This window comes from Phoca vitulina, unplaced genomic scaffold (genome assembly GCF_004348235.1).
Source record: "Phoca vitulina isolate PV1807 unplaced genomic scaffold, GSC_HSeal_1.0 scaffold55, whole genome shotgun sequence".
NCBI classification, from domain to species: Eukaryota; Metazoa; Chordata; class Mammalia; order Carnivora; family Phocidae; genus Phoca; species Phoca vitulina.
Genome location: NW_022589758.1, coordinates 2,964,048 through 2,987,449, shown reverse-complemented (window position 1 = coordinate 2,987,449; position 23,402 = coordinate 2,964,048). Strand labels below are relative to the sequence as shown.

General features: G+C 44.5%; 2 protein-coding genes across 2 annotated transcripts in view; one reads left to right on the top strand and one right to left on the bottom strand.

The window, feature by feature from the left end:
• The window catches only part of S100G (S100 calcium binding protein G), a 10,829-nt gene extending 5,553 nt beyond the window's left edge, over positions 1 to 5,276 (bottom strand). Inside the window, exons 1-2 of the mRNA XM_032389503.1 lie at positions 5,243 to 5,276; positions 2,012 to 2,172 (exon numbers count right to left, since the gene is read on the bottom strand). Of these exons, the coding sequence (XP_032245394.1) occupies positions 2,012 to 2,172; positions 5,243 to 5,276 (195 nt within the window). The remainder of the gene's footprint in view (positions 1 to 2,011; positions 2,173 to 5,242) is intronic.
• CTPS2 (CTP synthase 2) overlaps positions 1 to 23,402 on the top strand; it is a 98,630-nt gene that overhangs the window by 55,627 nt on the left and 19,601 nt on the right. The window contains exons 14-15 of the mRNA XM_032389660.1: positions 8,522 to 8,618; positions 22,191 to 22,246. Coding sequence (XP_032245551.1) covers positions 8,522 to 8,618; positions 22,191 to 22,246 — 153 coding nt within the window. The remainder of the gene's footprint in view (positions 1 to 8,521; positions 8,619 to 22,190; positions 22,247 to 23,402) is intronic.

Here is a 23,402-nt window from a genome sequence, read left to right as displayed (position 1 = left end):
TTTAAGATTTTATTTATTTGACAGAGAGAGACACAGCGAGAGAGGGAACACAAGCAGGAGGAGTGGGAGAGGGAGAAGCAGGCTTCCCGCGGAGCAGGGAGCCCGATGTGGGGCTTGATCCCAGGACCGTGGGATCATGACCTGAGCCAAAGGCAGATGCTTAAAGACTGAGCCACCCAGGCGCCCCCCAAATATATTTTGTTAATCATTCTAAAAACTTGCGAAAACACTTGACTTACTTTTATTCAGTTGGAAATACTTCAAACTTGTGGAACTGCCAGGATTTAAAGTTGGAGACTAAATTTATTTCTATTAGAAAGAGTTCCATGAAAGAACAAGGACATTTCCAGAGGACATTGATCTGATACTGATGTAACTCACAATAAAGGTTTCCAGATTGACTTTAAGAGGTCTTATCAGCTTTTAAATACTTGCACGCTTCCACACTTGTATAATTTTCTCTGACCCTTCATTATATCGTGTATAAATTGAGCGTTGTACTATTGAACTGTATTTTTCTCTGACAGTTTTTAGTTCTAAACTTCTAGGGCCTTATTTACCTCGGAGAACAAATGTGAAATCTTATAGTTTCTTAAAAACTACCCACCCCCCCCAAAAAAAACTTCCCACCCATCCTGAGCATTTATCATTCCATGTGCCTTCACTGTCCTTGTATATGTTATTCTTGCTTTTATTACAGATTCTTTGACTTTGGTATTCACCAATGTTGAATATATAGGAACTCACTTCTTGGAGTAAAGATAAGCATTTTGGGTTTAGTTGTAAGATTTTATGCAAAAAGATTCTGATTTTGGCAATGCATTTTAATCAAGATTTTAGAGAATTTCTGGTGTTTTTATACTTATGCTCTGTTTTACTTGGGAGGAAGTTAGCTTTTGTTGAACAATTGTAGCAAAAAATACCTTTTTATTCCAAAACCTTAAAAAAATTTTTCCAATCTACAGAAAAGTTGCAATAGTCGGTGAATACAAACCTACCTTTTGCCCAGATTCATTTATGAATCAGTTGCCAACTGATTTTCCCCCTTAATACCTTAGCATCTTATCTCCTAAGGACAAGGACATTCTTCTATACAACCACAATGCCATTATCACAGGCCAAATTCACATCTCTCCAAGTGTGGAAATAGCATCTTAAGTCATCTGTTCTCTTGAATTACCACCTGTGAGCTAAACTCAACATGGCAGTTGTTGTATTTCTTGAGTCTATATTGAAGAAATGGTTTTAATAACTATATAATGTATAACTGTATAATTTTAATAACTGTGTATTATAGGACAGATATATGTTATGTATAACACATGGCATATATTGTATATATGGGGGTGTGTGTGTGTGTATGTTATTAAGTCTAAGAGAAACATTTGGGACAGTTTTGGTTAACAGTCTTTCAGGCTACACGTCTTTAGTTTCAGGGGAGGACCTCTGATTAAAAGAGGCCCAGTGCTGGGGCACCTGGCTAGCTCAGTTGGTAGAGCAAGCAACTTTTCATCTTGGGGTTGTAGTTGTCTACACACCCTGTTGGATGTAGAGATTGCTTAAAAATAAAATCTTTTAAAAAAATAAAAAATAAAAGAGGTCCAATGCTATTTGTTGTCAGAACTTAGGCTTGTAGTAAACACTGACAGAGCTTGAAAAACGACCCATGGGTTTTAAATGTTCCCTTGCTCTCCTGTGCCAGGCACATCTGTCATCTCTTATGTTTCTCTTTACCTATGGGCTTAAGTGTGAGGATAAAGGTGCAGTGGGAACCACGAAATCCACCAATAGATATTCTCATGAAACATTAACTAAAAATATATGGAGACAGGCGATAAACACAGGGTGTGTTCAAAAGAGTGCATTTTGAAACTAGAGAAGGGGGAAAATGACAGGCATAAGATTGGTCATGGAAAAATGGAGAGGCAAAGGTTATTTATCACCTCACCATTCAATTGCTTGATCTTTGGACAGACTTAAGTTTTTCTTAGGGAAGCCGAGAGTAACTTACTTGCAAAGCTCCGATAGCACAGGGTTCCATGGCTGTGTTATTCGATTCGAAGTCTACGGCGGGCAGTGCCTTGAAAAGCCCCTTTGGAAGGGGGTCAGTGTCAGCCCCTGCAAAACGAAGTGGGCAGGCAGTGCTATCCTGGGTTCGTGTTGTCTTTGATCCTAAGGTTCAGAAAAGAGCCTGATCACTAAGGCACAGTATCCCTAAATGCTGTGTGACAGCTTCCCCTTGCCTGCCTACTCTGTGCCCTACCACCGACTTCACCTTCTTCTGATTGAGGGCTGTGTCTTTGCGTGGCTGAGTGCCACCCTTGGCCACAGCACCCTCTGTGGAGTGGATACTGCTGTTATCCCCAGTCTACAGAGACGTTCAAAGACCAGCTCAAGGTCACAGCTCTGGGCAGTGCTAGAGCTGGGATTCTGGGCCAGGCCCAGGCTGCTCCCTCAGCCGCCATGCTGCCTGCCCCTCTCAGGAGGAGGGCTTCTGTGAGGAGGGCTGCTCAAGGTTAGAGTGAGGCCCAGAGGTAGGATTTATGCATTACATTCACACCTGAAGGCATAAGAATGTTCTTTTTCTGACGGAAGTAACGTAGGCCTTCTTCTACTGGTGGAAAATGAGTTGAAAAGATTGGAAAATACATACGTATTTATGGGCGTGCTCAGTGCCTTCACCATTGTGGATTCCATCATCCCGCTGCTGGTGATGAGACAGGCTGGGGAGACAGACAGGGAAGTAACAGTCCTGTATCAGGTGAGAGGCTCAGCGGGGCCCATGCGCGGCACTCTTCCTCCCCGCCCCCCTCGATGCCTGTAGCTCAGGACAATCCGCAGCATCTCAAAGACGCCATCCATTGCTCCTCGGCTGTCCACCAGTCCCTTAGTACGCTCTGTTCGTTTCTGATAAAAATCCAGGGAGATTTAATTATGGAGCACTTGATTGGAACCTGACATTGTGTTGAACTCTGATGGAGACAGAGAAGAAGACCCAGTCCTTGTGCTCGAGGAGCGCACCCCCCCCCCTTTAGGCAATGAAAGGAGGCATGTAAAGGAAATGATGGAGGGGGTTAAGGTTGTATACGATGAAGGACTACATTAGTTTCCTGTGCCTTCTGTAACAAATTACCACAAACTTAGTGGCTTAAAACAACACAATTTTTTTTTTCTTACAGTCCTGGAACTCAGAATTGTAAAGTGGGTAGGCAGGGCTACCATTGCTTCTGGAAGCTTTAGGGGAGAATCTGTTTCTTTGCCTTTTCCAGCTTCTGGAGGCTGCCTGCTTAAGGCCCCTTCCTCCATTTTCAAAGCCAGCAAGGTAGCACCTTCCAATCTCTCTCTTTCTTTTCTCTCTGACCACCACTTTGTCATCTGTCTCCTTCTCTGATTCGGACTCTCCTGCCTCTGTCTTATAAAGACCCTATGGTTAAAAGGGCGTCTGGGTGGTTTAGTCGGTTAAGCGTCCAACTCTTGATTTCAGCTCAGGTCATGATCTCAGGGTTGTGAGATAGAGCCCCTCATCGGGCTTTGCGCTCAGTGCGGAGTCTGCGTGAGATTCTCTCTCTCACTCTCCCTCTGCTCCTCCCCACACTCTTTCTCTCTCTCAAATAAATAAATCAATCTTAAAAAGAATTTAAAATAAAGACTGTGTAGTTACATTGGGCCCACCCAGATAACCCAGGATAGCCTTCCTGTCTCCAGAGCCTTAATTTACTCATGTCTGCAAAGTCTCTTTTGCCATGTAAGGTAACCTCTTCACAGGTTCCGGGGACTAGGGCGTGGATCTCTTTGTGGGGTCATTATTCAGCCTACCACAAGGACTAGTTCAAGATGAATTCACAGCATATAGGTGATTTATTTGGTAAGGTGAGCATGCTAACACGGTGTTAATTATGGGTCAGTAAGGAGAACAAGAGGGTGTCCCGAAAACATGGGCCCATGTGGAGTGGTGGGGAGAAGACATTTTAGGAAAAGTAGTGAAGAGGCGATATATATGTAGAGGGGCTGGCGGGGGGAGCAGAGGAGGCATCAGCAATGGACCTGTCTGGCCAAGGTGGAAACCACAGGTTAGAACACGGGAGGAGAGCATAGCCAGACTGGGTTCCTGAATGAGGTGTGGAACCTGAGTGCCACATGCGGAAGAGTGTCGAGTTGATCTGTAGTGATGGAGGCTACCAGAGCTAGCGGTGTAACACAGAATGAGTTCATACTTTATGAACACCCCTTGGTGGGAGGGAAGCTGACTTACCTCACACACTGGAATTTCATCTTTGATAAGAGAACCTAACTTCCCTAGACTTCGTTGTTAAGGCATGTGGGACGCATGAACCCAGGCTTGAACCCATTACACTTTTATCGTGGGCTGCAGAAACTTCAGTGAAGGTTAATTAGTGCCGTATTTATCCTTATGTGGTACTTTTACATCTAAAGCTTTATCACCACCAACATTCGTTACTTATTGATCCTTTTTTATTTTTCTTACGCTGTATGGCTGGCTCTGTTCCAAGAAAGGACAGATCTGTGGTGGGGATCAAAGCAAAGTCAGAGCAGGCCAAGGCAATCCTTTTGCAATGGAAGAGGCATTTTCCTCCTACACGCAAATCTAGGGTATTTTGGAAATGTTGGGATTAAAACTAAAGCACATTTGGGTTTGTTTTTTTTTAATTTTATTTATTTATTTGAGAGAGAGAATAAACGGGGGTGGGGAGGGGCAGAGGGAGAAAGAGGGAGAAGCAGACTCCCCACTGAGCATGAAGCCCACCTTAGGGCTCCATCCCAGGACCCCGGGATCATGACCTGAGCCGAAGGCAAACGCTTAACTGACTGAGCCACCCAGGTGCCCTGCGTGTTTTTTTTTTAACTACCCCAGTAATGATAAAGGATATGTTTTGAAACTGACGTCTCTCAGGCTTTTCGTGGAAGGAATACCAGGCACAAAGATGTTTTCCTTAATTTTGTTGCTGAATCATGTTGCTTATAACCTGAGAAGCAGTCGGTCGTACTGCCAACTTCAGAGGTCATGGGAGGTACCTGTAACTGAAGGCAGCTGGTTGGGCCCGGCTTGGCCAGAAATGCACTGTGTTCTCTACCTTCCGCAACCTTCCCCTTCCAGTGTGTTTGGATTGCACCAGCTTGTGCCTGGTCTGGGGGTCCTTTGACTGAGGGTCTGATGAGCATCCCCAGACGAGACCTCCTGAGCCAGACCAGAGAGAACAGCAAGTCTCCTGCCAGTTCTCACTCTGCTTTTGGCCTTTCACTGACGTCTGGGGCATCACTCGGCATCAGAAAGCCACTTGCCTCTGCTCCCTCATCTTTTCTCTAGCATTTTCTTTGCTTTCTCCACTGATTTCTGTGCTAACACGTTTTAATCAGAGGATCACTGTGGCTGCCATTCCTTGGGATTTCATTCTGTGTTATCATTTCAGGAGAAGGTTATAGTTATTGCTTCTGAAAACAGCAGGGATAATGTGAACTAATAGCCTAGTGGAAGGTCGAAATAAGTTATTTCACTGTTTGGGCTTTAAATTTGTATTCTCATTAACATAATACTATGTACAAAGCTTACAAAGCCAACATGTTCCAAAAGGCCTATAATGAAAATATTTAGTAATCCTCACACCCTCTCTGCCACCCTCAAGTCTTCTAGCTGTTTCTACTGATATTTACCTCCACCTTTTTTTATTTTTATGTATGCGTGTAAACTCTGCCCCCAACATGGGGCTCAAACTCACCACCCCAAGATCAAGAGTCACATGTTCTACTGACTGAGCCAGCCAGGTGCCCCCTACCTCCATGTGTTTAAGTAATATTCTCATCTTGCTCTCTCAGAGATTTCCAGATTTCCATTTATGTTAGAGGAGTACTTAATGCCCTCAGGCCACCCCTGTGCCCACTGCATTTTTCTTTTGGAAATATGTTCTAGTCTTGTGTTTGTCAAGTTCATCTCAAGTGAGTGGTAAGGCAGGTTTCCTGTCCTCAGGTGGGTCATTTGAGTTTTCTTAGTGGTTCATAGCAGAACATTTCTTAAACACCAAGCATGCCAATAACTGCACAAACTACGTTCAGAGACTCTTCCTGGGCAGAAGAACCCAACGCAGAAAGTAAGGATGGATTGAACAATCACAGAACTTCTAAGAAGCCAGGGGGGAGTTTATCGCTGTGCTCTTCCTACATGGTTCAGGTTGTCTTAAACTTAAGCGAAAATTGAGGCTGTGGTGGGTAGTGCAGTCTTATCTGCCCTTTCCTAGAAAATGCATAAGGGGCTGGGCATTTATAAGCAGCTCAGCTTTGAGAACTAGAAGCTAATGCCCTCTCTCACCTCACTCCAGTAATACTTAATCTAGCCATAATTAGCCAACCAAAGAAGATAGCAAAGAGATGCCAAGGCCAAGAGCACTTCAGAACTGAGCACTCCATCCAACAAGGGGAGTAATCAAACTTTTTCTCCACCCCTTCCCCTCAGTGACTCTTAGAGTGTACTTGGGACACAGGGTTCAGACGGCTCAGAAAGTTCTGGGGCGCTGATAAGATCATACAAGTTCTGGGAAAATTTTGACCTCAGGAAGTTCCAGTTGTCCAGGCTTCCTATAGAGTAATACGTGGCAGTTAAGGTATGGGGGAAGAAACTGAACGAAAGGTTTTTTTTTTTTTTAAAGATTTTATTTATTTATTAGAGAGAGAGAGAATGAGAGACAGAGAGCATGAGAGGGAGGAGGGTCAGAGGGAGAAGCAGACTCCCTGCCGAGCAGGGAGCCCGATGCGGGACTCGATCCTGGGACTCCAGGATCATGACCCGAGCCGAAGGCAGTCGCTTAACCAACTGAGCCACCCAGGCGCCCCTGAACGAAAGGTTTTATGAGAGGGAAACCTGAGCAGTTCCATCAGAGCAGGTTACCTTGCCTAACTATGGTCTAACAGCTTAAAAAAAACAATAGATGAAACAAAACCATGAGATCATAGCGACTAGAGGTTGGAAAACAGAGCAATGACTTATGAGAATGGGCTTTTCATAAAAATCACGTGTTTCTGAATTTCTGTGAAGTAATCATAAAGATAAATCTGAAATTATTTGGTCTGAGTTCATTCCTTACTTCTGTCATGGATTCATTCAGTGTACACCCTGGGCCAGTTCCATAGATGCAAGGGGATGGGAATGCCATGTAAGGAAAAACAGCACTGGCTCAGCTCTCAAGGATTACAGTCTGACACACAAAGCACTCTACAGACATGAACTGAGGGAAGCACAGTGGCGGGGAGGGCAGGGATAGAGGGTCCTGACTAGGCTATGGCGCCTGGGAGTATCCGCTCCCCATAGGAGTTCATATTGATTGTTGAGCTAAGATCTCAAGGTTGAGGCTGGTTTAATTTAGGAAAAGAAGGTAGGGGAATGGGAGATGCTCTGGGCAGAGGAAACAGCATGTGCAAAGTCCCCGTGTGGGGAGGAAAGAAGATGCATTGGAGGAACGGAAGAAAGGCCACACTGACCAGAACTCAGGGGACGGTCATGGGACGTGAGGCTGGAGGGCTAGGCTGGGCTGATACCACTCAGTCAAAGATTTCAAGCTGGGGAAATACAGCTACTTTGCCTGCAGTGTGCGGGGTAGACTGGGGCCATGTGAACGCGGGGCAGCCGTTTGGTAAGCTCTGGCTATAGCCCGGGTGAGGGGCTGTGGTTTGGGTGGTGGTTGGAGCCATGGACGGATGCCGCAAGTCTGGAGGGGGTGAATTGATAGGACTGGACACATTGGAGATGAGGGATGAAGAAGAGGGAGAGATCCAGGGTGGCCCTTAAGTTTACAACATACAGAATGTGCTAGAATGGATGACATTACCCCCCTTTTTGTTTAAAGGAATCCTTCTAAGGTTTTCTACAAAAAAGTATCTTTGGTGTACTTTTCCACAAGGATTGGCAGATTTGCTTATGGAAAATCTTTAGGGAGTGAAGTGGGCAGTGGGGGAGGGATGTGAATAGCAAAGTGAGAGGTCCCAGAAGGCCGGAACTTGAAGTGTGAACATTGCCTGGAACTGACAGCTTGAGTAACGACAGGAGGAAGGTCATAAAGAGGCTCCTGATAAATTTTTTACAAGTGATTTGAATGAAAGATGAGAAGCAGAGACGAAAAGAGAGCATACCGTGAGGGCTGTGTAAAGCATGGCTGTATTTGAATAAGAAAATTGGAAGGAACGATCAGATTTTACTGTTTAGGGAACATCCTTACCCCAATGATCATTACTCCAAAAGTAAAGCTTGGGGATGCCTGGGTGGCTCAGTCAGTTGGGCGTCTGCCTTCAGCTCCGGTCATGATCCCAGGGTCTGGGTCCTGGGATCGAACGCGCATGGGGCTCCCTGCTCAGTGGGGAGTCTGCTTCTCCCTCTCCCTCTGCCTGCTGTGTGCTTGTGTGCTCTCCCTGTCAAATAAATAAATAAAATCTTAAAAAAAAAAAAAAAATAAAGCTTGAAATGTGGGAAATGACATTTGTATGAGATGGCAAAACCAGACTTCTTTTGTTCTCTAAGGTGATTGATATGCCCGAACACAATCCTGGCAATTTGGGAGGAACGATGAGGCTGGGAATCCGAAGAACTGTTTTCAAAACGGAAAATTCAATATTAAGTAAGTTTCTCCGATCATTGGTTTTATGACAGTGGGTGTGGTTAGCATGGCTCTGCGCAGCCCGAGGCTAACCCTACCCCTTCCACCTCGCCAGCTTTCCCTTCCAGTAGCCCCTGGTGCTGCACCTCTTCCTCCCACCTGCATTCCCCCCCACCACCCCGCCCAAGCCCTTGCTGGTCCTCCTGCTTCTGGATTCCTCTCCCTGGCAGGGTTGGGAAACTGTGAATGCCCCTTCTCATTCGATGTCCACAACACGCTGCCCAGGGAGCTCCTTTGTGATTTACTGCCGCTCCTGGAGATGACCTTGCCCCTGGGAGCAAATTCTCTCCAATCCACCATTCTCTCCACTACACTGAAACCAGCTCCCTGTTTAATTGTTTCATGTCTGACTGGTTTTAGCCACTAATTTACGAACTTCGTGGAGGAGGAGAGCAGTTATGTCTGAGAAGTAGATTTCTCTGCTCCCCCAGTAGCTTGGGCGTAGGGAGAGCAAAATATGATGTGGCTTGCCGTCTGCTATTTGCCCATCTTCTACTCCCGATAAGGTTATTCGAATTTTTGTGGCACTTTTCTTTCATAGATGAACATTTTATATGAGACTAACTTAAAGTGAGAAAACCCGCAAAGCCCTGAATTCAATTTAATATATTTTGAGTGCCTACTCTGAGCCATAGGCACTGTGCTAGATGCTGCACATCCAGCCGTGCCCGGGACAGCTGTTAGTCCTGCCGGCCTCAAAGCAGGTGCAAAGAGTGTGATGAAAGGGAACGTGCGAGGTGCCGAAAAGCTGGAAGGAGAGAAAGGGAACCCAGGTTTCTTGGGGGTCCAGCATCATTCCCGTGAAATTATAAGCATATCTTAGAAAAATGCCTTCTTGAAGAAGAATAAGACCAGGAATATGGGTTTCTCCTTTATGGGTGAGAAACAGCTTCTAAGGAATATAAAGCTTCCTAGTAAGAATGAAATTTAAAAAGGAAAAGTTTCAAGGCACACACATTTCTCTACTTTCTCTGGATAAGAAACCATTGCTCTCTAAGTGACTTTTTTTCGTTAAGAATAGAAGAATTTTTTTCTCTTCTTGGATATTAGCAGTGATTCTGCAGCTTTCCGATGTTTTCAAATCCTTTGAAACTTGGTTCAAATAGTTGCCTAAGAGACAAAAAATGGTTAGTGAGAAATGTAATGTTTTAAAATTGTATCTTCTGTAAAGGGTTCGGTGCTCATCGAGCTAAGCTTTTATAAAAGAGCATAGTGTCCAAAATATTGAAAATTTGCGTCTGTCTTGATAGAAATAAGACTGATTTAGGGTTTGTTTTTCTTTACAGTAGACATAAAAGTAATGTCGATGATTTTTATGAATCTTAAACACACTAAGAGCTTGTTGCTTAATTAATATCTTTGGCCTGCTTTGAAAAAAATTGTTAAATAGCTTTATTGCGATATAATTTATATACCATACAATTCATCTGTTAGAAGTATACAATTCACTGTTTTTTTTTTCTTAAAGATTTTATTTTTTGACAGAGAGAGACAGCAAGAGAGGGAACACAAGCAGGGGGAGTGGGAGAGGGAGAAGCAGGCTTCCCGCTAAGTAGGGAGCCTGATGTGGGGCTCGATCCCAGGACTGGGATCATGACCCAAGCCGAAGGCAGACGCTTAACGACTGAGCCACCCAGGCGCCCTTCACTGTTTTTTATTGTATTCAGAGTTGTGCAACTATCACCACAGTCACTTTTTGAACATTTTTGTCACTTCAAAAAGAATCCCTGTTTCCTTTAGCTATCATTGCCCCCCCCAACCAGTTCTCAGCAACCATTAATCTACTATCTCTACCAATTTGTCTGTTTTGAACATTTCATATAAATGGAACCATATGCTATATTTTGTGTTTGGCTTCTTTCCTTTAACATCGTGTTTCAAGGTATATGCACATTGTAGCATGTACCAGTACTTCATTCCTTTTCGTGGCTGAATAATAGTTCACTGTATGGTTAGACTACATTTTGTTTATGTGTTCATCACTTGATGGACATTTGGGTTATTTCCCAGCCTGCCTTAAATTTAAACTGTGCCTCCTAGTTTGCAAAATCATGTGCGTATATGAACCTACGATTCCCAGGAGGCATAAGGTTTTGCCCTCCCATTTGCGCCAGATCTTCCACCGTTCTCCAAAAGGGTTGTGTTGGAGATAAGAGATAAGAATATGACCACTGTGCATGGCTCTATTGAGTGTCATAGAAATAGAAAAACAAATAGCACCGTAGTATTTTGTGGGTTTCTTCCCCTAGTCGGTATATTTCTTTTGTAGGCTTTTTTTTTTTTTTCGCTATTCACATTTCTGCAAGATGCTAGGAACAAAATACATTTGCCTACATAGCTTCTGAAAATAATGTATAGTTTTGATGGACAGCATTTGATGCTATTCATTCTTTATTTAAATTTGATTTATGGGCCGGTGATTGCAATGCTCTGGATTAAATGGAAAAACAGAAAAGTAAAGGGTTTTTTTTTTTTTTTTTTTTAGTAAAAGAGAATACTTTGAAATAGGACCAAAGCCTAAAGATGTTGGTAGACACAATGGCTGGATTACTAAAGTAATTCTAATTTTTATATTCATCAGGAACAAATTCCTCTTTTTTTCTTAGTCACCTGTTCATTCCTTAAGGTTCATGAAAACTAGGTATTTGTTTTTTCTTTTTTCTTCGTTTTCAACCACTTTACTGAGGCATCATTGACATACACGTATGCAATGAGATGAGTTGAACTTGAGTTTTCTAAAGTGGAGATTACAGGTATAAATTGAGTTGGACCAAAGTACTAATCATCATTTGCTCTGTTTGTAAGAAACATGTTCCCAGAGGCTCACTCCTGTCCTGCATTCTGGATGTATGTGCTGTCCTCGCCTACAAAGGCTTTTTCTTTTTAAAGGACTAAGGGCAGTGTGTGGGGAATTGTCAAAGCTGGTTCACAGGTCTTCACAAATAAGATATTTTTTCTGTAACACTTGACCTTAGTATTAATTACACATTCATGATGTTTTCGAAACTTTATCTATCATGCTTAGTTTTTATATAGCCTTTTGTTGTAGAATAATGTTTTATGTACCTAGTCTTTGTGTTTATTACTTGGGCATATAATATTTCATTGAATTAAGGAACCATAATCTACTGATTCATTTCTTTTTTTTTTTTTTAAGATTTTATTTATTTATTTGACAGAGAGATAGATAGTGAGAGCAGGAACACAGGCAGGGGGAGTGGGAGAGGTAGAAGCAGACTTTCCGCCAAGGAGGGAGCCCAATGTGGGGCTCCATCCCAGGACCCTGGGACCATGACCAGAGCCTAAGGCAGACGCTGAACGACTGAGCCACCCAGACGCCCCCTGATTCATTTCTTATTGCTAAACACTGCAAGTTGTTTCCAACATTTTGTTAGAAAAATGCTGATGCAAACATCTTGACATAGTGTTTATATTCTTTTGATTGTTTTCTTAGGATAGATTTCCAGGAGTCGGACTATTAGGTCAAAGGGTATGAACACTTTTATGACTGATAATTCTGCCAGATTGTTTGAAGGAAGAGGTGAACCAGTTCATAGTGATGTTAACTATACTGTACTGTTCTTGCTTTCTCTAGTCTTTTTGCTAGTATTTTTATTATTTTTCTTTTTGCTCTCCTAGCAAAAACAAAAAGGGCCTCTATTAGAGTACTCTATTTTGCATTTCTTTTCATTACCACAAAGTGGAAGGTTCCCCCCACCCCAAAATGTTGGTTTACTTGTGTATATACTGCCCATGTTCCTACTAACACTTAAACATGTGAAGGGAGAGATCTACCAGCCCAGAGTCTATAACCTAAATGGCCTAAACCAGGGGTTGATAAACGTTTTCTGTAAAAGCCCAGATAGTACATATTTTCAGCTTTGGGGGCCACATGGTCTTTGATGCAATAGCTCAGCTCTGCCACTGTAGTGTAAACAAGCAGCTGTAGGCAAATATGTGAGTGAACGAGTGTGGCTACGTTCCAATTTATGTTCCTTTATTTATGGACACTGAAATGTGAATTTTTTTTTTTTTTTTTTAAGATTTTATTTATTTATTTGACAGAGAGAGACACAGCGAGAGAGGGAACACAAGCAGGGGGAGTGGGAGAGGGAGAAGCAGGCTTCCCGTGGAGCAGGGAGCTGGATGTGGGGCTCGATCCCAGGACCCTGGGATCATGACCTGAGCCGAAGGCAGACGCTTAATGACTGAGCCACCCAGGCGCCCCTGAAATGTGAATTTCATGTAACTTTTGGGCGTCATGAAATATTATTCTTCTTTTGATTTTTTTTCAACCATTTGAAAATGTAAAAATCATTCTAAGTTCAAGGGCTGAACAAAAACAGGGGAATCCTGTTTTGCCTCAGAGTTTCCATGGCTTGCCAAACCCTGGTCTACACAAAAGAAGCACAGGCTGAATGAAGGGTAAGGCCCAGGCAGTGAGGCTGTTACCCTCCTGGGGAGCGTTCAAGGACATCTCCCAGCTTGTCCACTTGCCTGCCAAAATATCCTATTTAGTGTCAGAATCAGGTCAAGAGGGCTTTTGGAAACCATTTGACCCAATCAATATTTTTCAGCAAGGAAATGGGCACAGAGGGGAAGTGGCTCATGGTCAGTGGGTGGTCAGAACAGGCCCGGACCACTCTTCTTGCATAGTTTCTAGTCTTCTACTCCAACAGATGGCCCTGGTTCCACAGCCCACTGTTATAATCACTCTCCAAAATGCAACTCTTAAAACAGGCATTTTACTATTGTTAAACTCCTTCAACAGCTCTACCCTTCAGATATGTATATTTCATTGCATGTAAATTACACCTCAATTTTCCAAAACAACATTTTATCTGGATACATAGATGGCAGGACTTGTCTCATAGTGAGACCATTACTTGGCTGATTAACTAATTAGATGACATCTGAAAAGCAGGGAGAAATGGTGCAGAGCAGGTAAGTATTAAACAGGGTGCTTTGAAGAGTGAGAAATCTAGAAAGAGGTATGTTTAGAGATGGAGTGGGTCAGGCTCAGGTGAGAGAGGAGCCAGGGAAAGCACCAGGGAGCTTTGTTATGAGAGGGTTTTGAGACTCCAAAAATAAACTTTATCCGTTTGCTTGTGGCTCTCCACTGAGTGTGAGACATGGGAATGTAGTAAAGTACAAAGCAATTCAGACAACGTTCAGAGCTCATTACGGGGATGGCTGATAACTTGTTTGATGGTTATTGTTTCCAAAATATTACAGTCCTCAGGTTTAACTTTTTTGGTCAGGTCCCAGATATGTTGCTGAGAGATCCAGGAAAGGAAACATGTCTTTGTCTGTGCTGAGTGTGGTTTTCCAACCTAACCGCCACCTACCAGAAAGAATATGCTTTTGGACCATGCAGGTAGCATGTTTTAATGCTGCTCAATCTGGTGTGTATATGCACTGGTAGGAATGCTACAGTCAACTCAATTTAAAGCAATCCCATATTTGATATGCCTTTGAGAAACTCTGTCCTCTAAACCAATACCCAAATGGTTAGGGAGCCCTTGCCTTTAGAAACAGGAATCCTGCAGGGGTGGAAAGATGCAGAGCAGACCTGAGTGCTTGGGGTAGGGGTGGGGGGTATGGGAGTTGGGCAGAGGAGGGAAAGGGCCACCCCATGAGCATAGCGCTGGGCTGCGGGATTGTTAAAAGTGAGTGGGTGCCATTTTGCCCTCTGGGGTGTCCAGTCCAGTGGAGAACGTGGCATAACATTTTAGAAGGAATTAGAAGCCCTCTTCAGTGCAGTGTATGCAACTGGAGACCAGGCCCTGGTGACTTCCCATCAGAGTTCTGAGAAGATGACCCCTATCCTCAGGGCAGACAACAAGGGGACAAACGTCAGCTGGCAATGGAGGCTGGGGAGAGCTCCTCAGGATGATGCTGGCAGGGAGTGTGCCAGAATCTAGGCTGGAGGAGGCCATGGCAAATGGAAATTGAATGCTTTAGGAGAAGACTTAATTCCTTTTTGGGATCTTCTCTGCATTTCCTCATAATAAGGGGGAGGACTTGGCTAAAACACCTGGTTCTGCCTTACTGTAAGAGAAAAAGGGTTTTATTCTGAGAGAACAGGCAACAGGCCAATTAGGGAGGTATGGAGTGAGTCCCAGTGTTAAGATCTGGGTTAAATTCATGGCGTTGGAAATGCAGATTGGTCAATCTCGAATTTGAAGGGACTGAAGGAAAAGGGGATATGGTGGAACAAATTTTCACTGGCTAGAAAAATTGCTCTTGCTTTCTTATATTTTATCAGGGCATGGGTAGAGAAAAACAGCTTCTAGTTCCTGGTGTGATTAGATTGTTAGGAAGTTTAAGAAAGTAATCATGCCATACAAAAAGCCTTGGCTCGGTTAATGAGGTGATTTACAAAACAGTTTAAAAGAGGCCACCAGGGATTTAGGGACGCTGAAAGTCCATGCCACGGTGAATTTGTCGTGCCGAGACCTATGGGAAGGGAGCGCGGAGGGCCTCCTGAGCGGAGTGTGCCCGCTGGCCAGCCTCCCGGCCTCCCTGCTGATGGGCCACGCTGCAGGGTAGCTCTCTGCCCTGCTCCTTCTTGCCTTTTGCTGGGGAAACCCTTCTCTAAGGTGTATTTGTGGATATGGGGGCTTACAGGTCTGGGACATGATGTAGCTCCTTTAATCATGACAACAGGAGGCATGTCCCTTACTGAACCGGCCCTGTGCCGAGCATCTCCCCCGTGGGAACTAGTGGAGTGGCTAACAGCCCAGCCTCACTGCCCCATTCATTGGAGAACCCCTCCAGTCCCAGCTCTCAGTCCCTCGCTGCGTAGCTACTTAACGCACGACACTGAGGTTTCTGCATCTGGAAAACGGACATCAGACTGCCTCCTGCCTCATGGGGTTCTTGTGAGCGTTAAATCAGTTATACATGTGAGTCCTTCAGTGCCTGGCACAGAAAAAGCAGTGTTCGAGTGTGGCTGTTAGGATCGTTAATGTGAAGGGTATATTCCAATACAATGAGACCTGTGAGTCTCTTAAAGCTCTGGGTATGACCTAGTATTAAAATACCATGTGATTCAGTAATTCCACTACTGGGAATTTACCCAAAGAAAATTAAAACACTAATTAAAAAAATATATATGCACCCCTATGTTTATGGCAGCCAAGATATGGAAGCAACCTAAGTGTCCATCGATAGATGAATGCTTAAAGAAGCTGTGGTACGCGCACACACACACACACACACACACACACACACACACACACAGGAATATTACTCAGCCACAAAAAAGGACGAGATCTTGCCATTTGCAATAACATGGATGGACCTAGAGGGTATTATGCTAAGTGATGTAAGTCAGACTGAAAAAGACAAATACCATATGATTTCACTCATAATGTGGAATCTAAAAAAACAAATGAATAAGTAAATGAAAAGCAGAATTATATAGATAAATACAGAGAACAAACCGATGGTTGCCAGGGGGCGGGGTGGTGATGGGCAAAACGGGTGAAGGGAAGTGGGAGATACAGGCTTCCAGTTATGGAATAAATAAGTACGGGAATAAAAGGTAGAGGGAATACGGTCAGTGGTACTGTAATGGTGCTGTCTGGTGGCAGACGGTAGCTACACGTGTGGTGAGCACAGCGTAACATACAGAGATATCGAATCGCTGTGTTGTACACCTGAAATGAATGTAACATTGTATGTCAGCTGTACTCAAATAAAAAAATTAAAAAAAAAAGAATATACTAAAAAAGAATGGGGTGTGCTAGGACAGGGGGAGGGGAGAAGGGGGTGAGCCTGAGGAGAAGGGGAGCAGGCATCTTCCTTGCCTTACACGTTCTCTCCAGTCCCTCTGTTCTAGTCTCCTTGCTCCCTACCTGCTAATATGGACTAGCAGAAGCATACAAAAAAGTCTAAGAAAAGAGATGTTAAAAATGGGATAAGAATACTAAGTCGGGGTGGGGGGAAAGAGATACAAGCAATGAAAAAACATGTAACGCTGTAATGTGGAGTTAAAGGCAAGGATTCACATTTTAAAAATAGAAAATGAGCATTTTTATACTAGCAAATTGAGATAAAAGCAGATCACGAAAAATAAAATTAGAGAGAGAGGAGGAGTTTAGATGCTTAAAAGAAATGAGATGTTTTATAAAAACTGAAGAAACGGTATACCAAAATCCAAAAGTAATAAATAAAGAAGGAGAAAGATAGTGGCTGGCCCCGCTTGCGCACTTTCTAAGCATCAGTAATGAGGACGTTCTGTGCATCATTTCGGTTATTCCTTTAAACACCCCAGGACCCGGTCGGATTTTGCACAAGACAGAAAGGCATCTTAGCCAGCTTAAGTCATCTGTTAGAAAGTCACTCAGCTGATTTCTGAGCCTGAACTCTTGACCATCTCACTATATCAAATAGCTGGACCTTAATTAAAGAGGGAATAGAAAGACCGAAACAGCTCACAGAACTGAAAGCTGCCTTGTGCTGAGAGCCCCCAAGACAGGGTTCCACAGGTCTCTGGGGGGTGTCTTGTGGGAGAAGAGCAGGGAGTGCAGAAAGTGAAGACCCCACCTCTGGCTTCTGAAAGCCAGTCTGAAACCACATGCTTGGCTTGAGGAGGGACACAGGCAGTGAATCAACAAAGGACTGAGCAGCTGGGCCGGTAGGACTGGGCTGGAATGCAAACAAGTCCAACAGCCAGGTGTAAGAAATGCCACAGCTTAAGCTCAACAATCAGTGGCAGCTACATCAGGCCTTAGCGTTGGAGAGGTGGTAGGGAGTGGTGGGGACTGGGGCAAAGTGACAAGCACTTGACCCCTCAAAGGAGTAACCGCTCAAACTGATAGTTGCATGAAGAACTGTGGATTCACTGTTGCCAGTCTTCTAAATTTTCAAGAGAATCTGGAAATCTGGAGTTTTATGAGAAATCTCCTGGTTTCTAAAGGTTGGCAACTTATTCATTTTTAAAACACTGTGTGTTTGCCAACACCATGCAAGCCAAATACACCAAATATTCTATACCCTGGGCAGCCTCTTGGGATCTCTGAAGTAGACAAACACCAGCAGCCCCTTGCACACACACAGCGAACTCTAGCCCCTGTAGTGCCTAATTAGCCCAGGGCACGGTTCCGGGCAGTCTTAAAAGTGAGTCAAATTGGGGCGCCTGGGTGGCTCAGTTGGTTAAGCGACTGCCTTCAGCTCAGGTCATGATCCTGGAGTCCCGGGATCGAGTCCCGCATCGGGCTCCCTGCTCGGCAGGGAGTCTGCTTCTCCCTCTGACCCTCCCCCCTCTCATGCTCCCTCTCTATCTCATTCTCTCTCAAATGAATAAATAAAATCTTTAAAAAAAAAAAAAAAGTGAGTCAAATTGAGACATTGGTACAGCAGTTAAAAGATATTTGGGCAAAGGCGAGGCAGTTCTGCCTAGAGGGAAGAGGTGACAAAGCCCATCAGGTAATGATTTTACCTTTTGGACGTGCCATGGGTGATTTCTTCTAGCCCCCTGGAAATAGGAAATGTGGAGACCAGGTGGAAGATAAGGTTCAGAAGATACAGAATGGGGGTCAAGAGCATAGGGGGGATGGCTTTCAGGAGTGAAAGTGGGGGAAGAAGGGAGGGTACGGTTCTGGGCAGGTGTCCCCAGTTGAGGATGAAGAGCTAGTAAATGGGGAAGGAGTAAAGGTCACAGATAGGGAAAGGGGCAGTTACTCATGTCCCAGCTGAAGACACATCTGCTGCATTTTTTTCTGAGAGCAGTTTAGTAAAATAACAGGAACAAAAGCCAAGTTGCAAAGGATGGGGATGGGAGGTTTGGATAAAGGGTAAGTTAGGGGAAGAGCGAGCAGTGGGGGCAAGAATGGGGCTGTATAGCCTTTTACTTTTTCAAATTTTAATTGTGGTAGAATACACGTAACATCAAATTTACCATCTTAACCATTTTTTAAAAAAGATTTTTTTTATTTATTTGTCATAGAGAGAGCACAAGCAGAGGGAGAGGGAGAAGCAGGCTCCCTGCTGAGCAAGGAGCCTGGGGTGGGACTCAATAGCAGGACCCTGGGATCCTGACCTGGGCTGAAGGCAGACGCTTAACCGACTGAGCCACCCAGGCGTCCCCCGTCTTAACCATTTTTAAGTGTACAGTTCAAAAAGAGAGCGAGAGAGAGTGTGTGTGCGCATGCACAAGCAGGGGGAGGGCCAGAAGGAGAGGGAGAAGCAGACTCCCAACTGAGCAGGGAGCTGGATGCTGGGGAGCTCCATCCCAGGACCCCCGGATCAGGACCCGACCCGAGCCCAAGGCAGACGCTTAGCCGACTGAGCCACCTAGACACCGCCTCCCCCCCCACTTGCTTCTTAAGGGAACATGAAGCTTATGTGCAGTTAATCTCTGTTGCATTTGATTTTGCCTCCAGAAAGACTAGGATAGAAAAGAAGACTGTGTCGCTTTGTTGAGGATTTCCCTCTGTGCCTAAGATCATCGCAGGGCACGAGTGCTTGATAAATCCATCCAGAGAACTGCTCCTCACAACATGGTGTATCTACCCCTCAGTCTTTTCACTCCACACCCAGATACACTCTGCAGTCAGCGGCAGCTAGTGGCTTGCCTTGTCACTGATGGTCATTGATTGTCCTCCTACAGCACTTTCAGCGACAGTATGGATCAGCGGTGCCTAATCCGGAATGCACCTGGAGTCGCTCATGGTGCTTTGTAAAAACCCACATGCCCAGGACCTCTCCTGAGAGTAACCAAATCAGAATCCCTGGGGCCAAGGCCCCGGAATGAGCAGTCTTGGTTTTATTTTGTTTTTTTGTTTTTCAAATAGAATTGGACTGGTAACATTCTGAGTTGACTCTCAACATACAGTTATAAAGGAAATTTTAATTTTTTTCATGGATAGGGCAATGCGTTAGTTTTATAAATTCATTCTTGACAGATTTGTAAGTGATCAGGGAAGAATTTGACTGCATGAAACAATATTTCCAAAGTCCTGAAAACATGTTTCATTATATACCATATATGTATATATATAGAGAGAGAATGATCCATTCATTAAACAAATAGTTATTTATTTATTTATTTAAAGATTTTATTTATTTATTTGACAGCAAGAGAGCACAAGCAGGGGGAGCAGCAGAGGGAGAGGGAGAAGCAGGCTCCCCACGGAGCAGGGAGCCCAACACAGGGCTCAATCCCAGGACCCGGAGATCATGACCTGAACCAAAGGCAGACGCTTAACCAACTGAGCCACCCAGGCGCCCCTAAACAAATATTTATTAAGTACCTGCTTCTGTGCTGGACACCAGTTGACTGGTTGCAGGAATTGAGGGGATGGGTCCTTATCTTGTCCATTATCTTAAAGAGCTCAGGTTCTGGCTTCCATTCTTTCTACTTGGATTTCATAGTCTAGAGATAACACTAGCAGTCACATGGTTTACTTACGGTTCCAAGCACTTTGTTTAATCCTCACAACAACCCTATGAAATAGGACTATCACAATCCCCATTTTACAGATGAAGAAGTGAGGCAGAGGGGTGAAATAATTTGCCCAAGCCACACATCCATTCAATGGTGTAGTGCAATTTAGAGCCAGGTGGCCTGGTTCCAGAGTCATTACACAGCCCTGTCTTCCTGGCACATTTGCAATATCGTCGCAAACACAAAATTTGCCTTAAGCCAGGCAGTATGCGCAGGCCATCCAGCTTCAACAGGTTACGCTGTACCCTGCTAGTCCTGATGACTTGAAGATATAATTCCCTATATCCTAATTCGGAGATGTTTGCCATTTTCTTCACCATCTGTTAGTATTTTGGCTCTATTATTGGATTTCGAAGTCATCTGTTGTAATGGAGAAAGCAGAGAAGAAATTTTGGACCACAGGAAGAAAAGATCAATCACAAAGTCGGAGGTCCTAAGGGAATCAGGATCCTCTCCAAGTTAGGTCCAGAGCTTTCAAATGATTTTTCTTGTAACTTCACAATGACATATATGCTTCTATTTTTTCCAGCTGGTCATCATTGTGCTATTAGTTTCCATTTTTCCTTTCATTTTTATGAACCAATAGTTTGAGTACAAAGGCTCTGTCTTGAATGACCGCACTCTTGGTGGTACGTTGGAGTTCTCTCAAAGTAGCTCCCTGTCCCCACGATTTCCAATTTTTCTAGAACGCCTGTGGTAAATATTCACTATGACTAACATCACCCCCAGGGAGCTGGGTCTACATGGACAAAATTGCAAAATAGAAGTTCAGTCGTGATAGATGATCATACCGAGTCATAGGAGAATGCAACCGATTTGTGCTTTCTTTATCCAAGTCAAAAGCTCAGAGAAGACACGAGGCATTTGGTCTCTCTTGGTTCTCTGCTCCGCAGCCTTATGGCGTCTCAAGAGAGTCTGACGATCCCCTGCCTATGGAACTGAGCCCTGCTCCCGATTCTGTTGGAGTTGGGCGATGTGTTCCAGCGCTGGTGGCAGGTCTTCTCCTCCCTTGGCTGTATGCCAGGGGCCTGCGTCAAGAGGGCTGGTGCTGAGGGAAGGGTGATTGGTCCCCTCCCATTGCTCCAGGGCTATCACCCACTTGGTGCTAGTGCATCCTGCTGCTCCACATGATGGGGGGGGCTCTTCTTGAGAGGGGTCTGGTGATGGATGCCATTGCCATCCACCTGACACCGCAGTCACTGGACCCCCCCCCCCCCGATCACCGTGCCCGTTGCCGAATAGGTCATGCCCAACGTGCTGCTCCGGGCTGCGGCACCCACGGCAACATGGGCACACTTTAGCGACACATGACCGCCAGCCGCGCACTCCTGGTTAAGAGCTGTTGGTATAGATGTGCTCTCATTTAATCCAGCACTCCTCTGCACCTGGTGCTCAGCTTGTTTCCAGTTGTTCGCTGTTAAAGAACAAAGCGGTGCATATCTTCGTGGTGAACTCTCTGTCTTCGTTTCTATTTTCAGGGGTAAATTCTTAGAGGCCAAATTTTTAGAGTCAAAGGACAGGCATATTTTTAAGGCAGGGTGTAAACCAATTTGGCCAGTACACAGAGGCAGCTGGTGTGGTGGAACAAGTGCGGACCAGGTGTGAGGGGGCCTGGGCTCAAGATCGGACTGTGCTGCCAGTGGGCGGGGCTTTGGGCAAGTCCTTCAGTTTCATTTCCATTCCTTCGGTTTTCATTTTCTTCTTTTGTAAAATGAGCCCTGTTAGGAGTCTGCACAGGAGCGATGGTGCTCAGATGTTACTCTGCCTCTCAGTACTTAGTGCAGGCAGGTGTGGAAAAGGAGGGCCCGTCTGTTGGACTTCATGGTGGACTTGTATAACAGAGGGCTTCCCTTTATGCAGTGCTGATGGCTTACTTGAGAATTGCTTCAGGGTTTCCAAAAGCTATTGCTGTTCTGTACTGGAAGAGAAGAAAATCTAGATGACTATCTGGAGTCCAGGTAATTTTTAGGTCTCTGATATATGGCTAGAGGTCAAAGAGACATCCTCCACACATATGCTCTGGATATGGTTCCAAAGCTGATTACTTTGATATTAATTTCACTCTTGTATCTTTACAGGGAAACTTTATGGTGATGTCCCTTTTATAGAAGAAAGACACAGACATCGGTATGAGGTATGGCCTACACACTGAATTACTGTGGAATGTAGATGCTTAGTTTGAAGAACTCCAGTGATTACAGGCGGACCTCTGGAAAAGGTGTCCAGCTCGGTGCTATCCATCGGGCTCAGGGGAGTCATGCCAAATTTACCAGAGGAGGGCAGTTGGGACGGGGACACTCTGCCCTTCTTGGCTTTTCAAAGGCAAAATCTTACATATCTGCACATAGGACACATCAGGGTTCTAGGTTACCCTAACTGTTGTCTCCTAGACCAAGATAAGGGCATCATCCTTATCCTTAACCCCCTGCCCTTTATTTTGGCAGGTTTGGGAAAAGAGAACTTACATCTTCTGAACCATATGCCTCTCGGGATAGGGAGGCATCTCTGGCTATCACATAACGGATTCTTCATTTGGGAACCTCTTCGGAAGTCTACATTGAGCATGAGGCTTAGTGTCACATGATTAATAAGAGTTATCATTGAGATTGTCACATGAGAAGCATAGGTTCCTCAAAATGTGGGCTGTCTATACCAGGGTTATTGGAGTATCAATTATGATGCTTTTGGTTAGTTATAATCAAAATCCCTGCTCATTATTCACTCAAACCAGCCTCAACAATAAGGAAATTTGTTATATCTGGTAATAGGTAGTTCAGAGGCTGAGTAGGCTCCAGGCATGGTATGATCAGGGCTTCAACTATTTCTGGGATTCTATTGGCCTTACCTTTTCTGTGTGTTTGCTTTGCGCTTAGGCTGGTCTCTCTCCTAGCTGCAAGGTGGTTACCAGCCGCAGCTGAGGCAACACGCATCTCTCTTAGACATGGAAGTTTTTCTTCAGCCTGATTGGATCAGTATAGATTACCTGCCCACCTGTGAACTAGTAACCATTGCAAGGGCAAAGCTAAACCAGGGTTAAACCTGGGTTCTTGCATTATTCATCAGCCTATAGGGATAGGTTTATCATGTTTGGCTTAGACTAGTCAGGGCCAACTTCTAGAATGGGGGAGATGGAGTCCCATGGGTCCTGTGGGGGTGGCGTAGATGCCGGAAAAAGTCAAGGGTTCTGTTTGGAGGGAGGACCAATGGGAATCGATGTCGGGTAGGCTACCAACAGTGTCACTACAATTAGGGAGCAATTTGATGAGTAGAGGCCATTTTTGGTCTTCTTT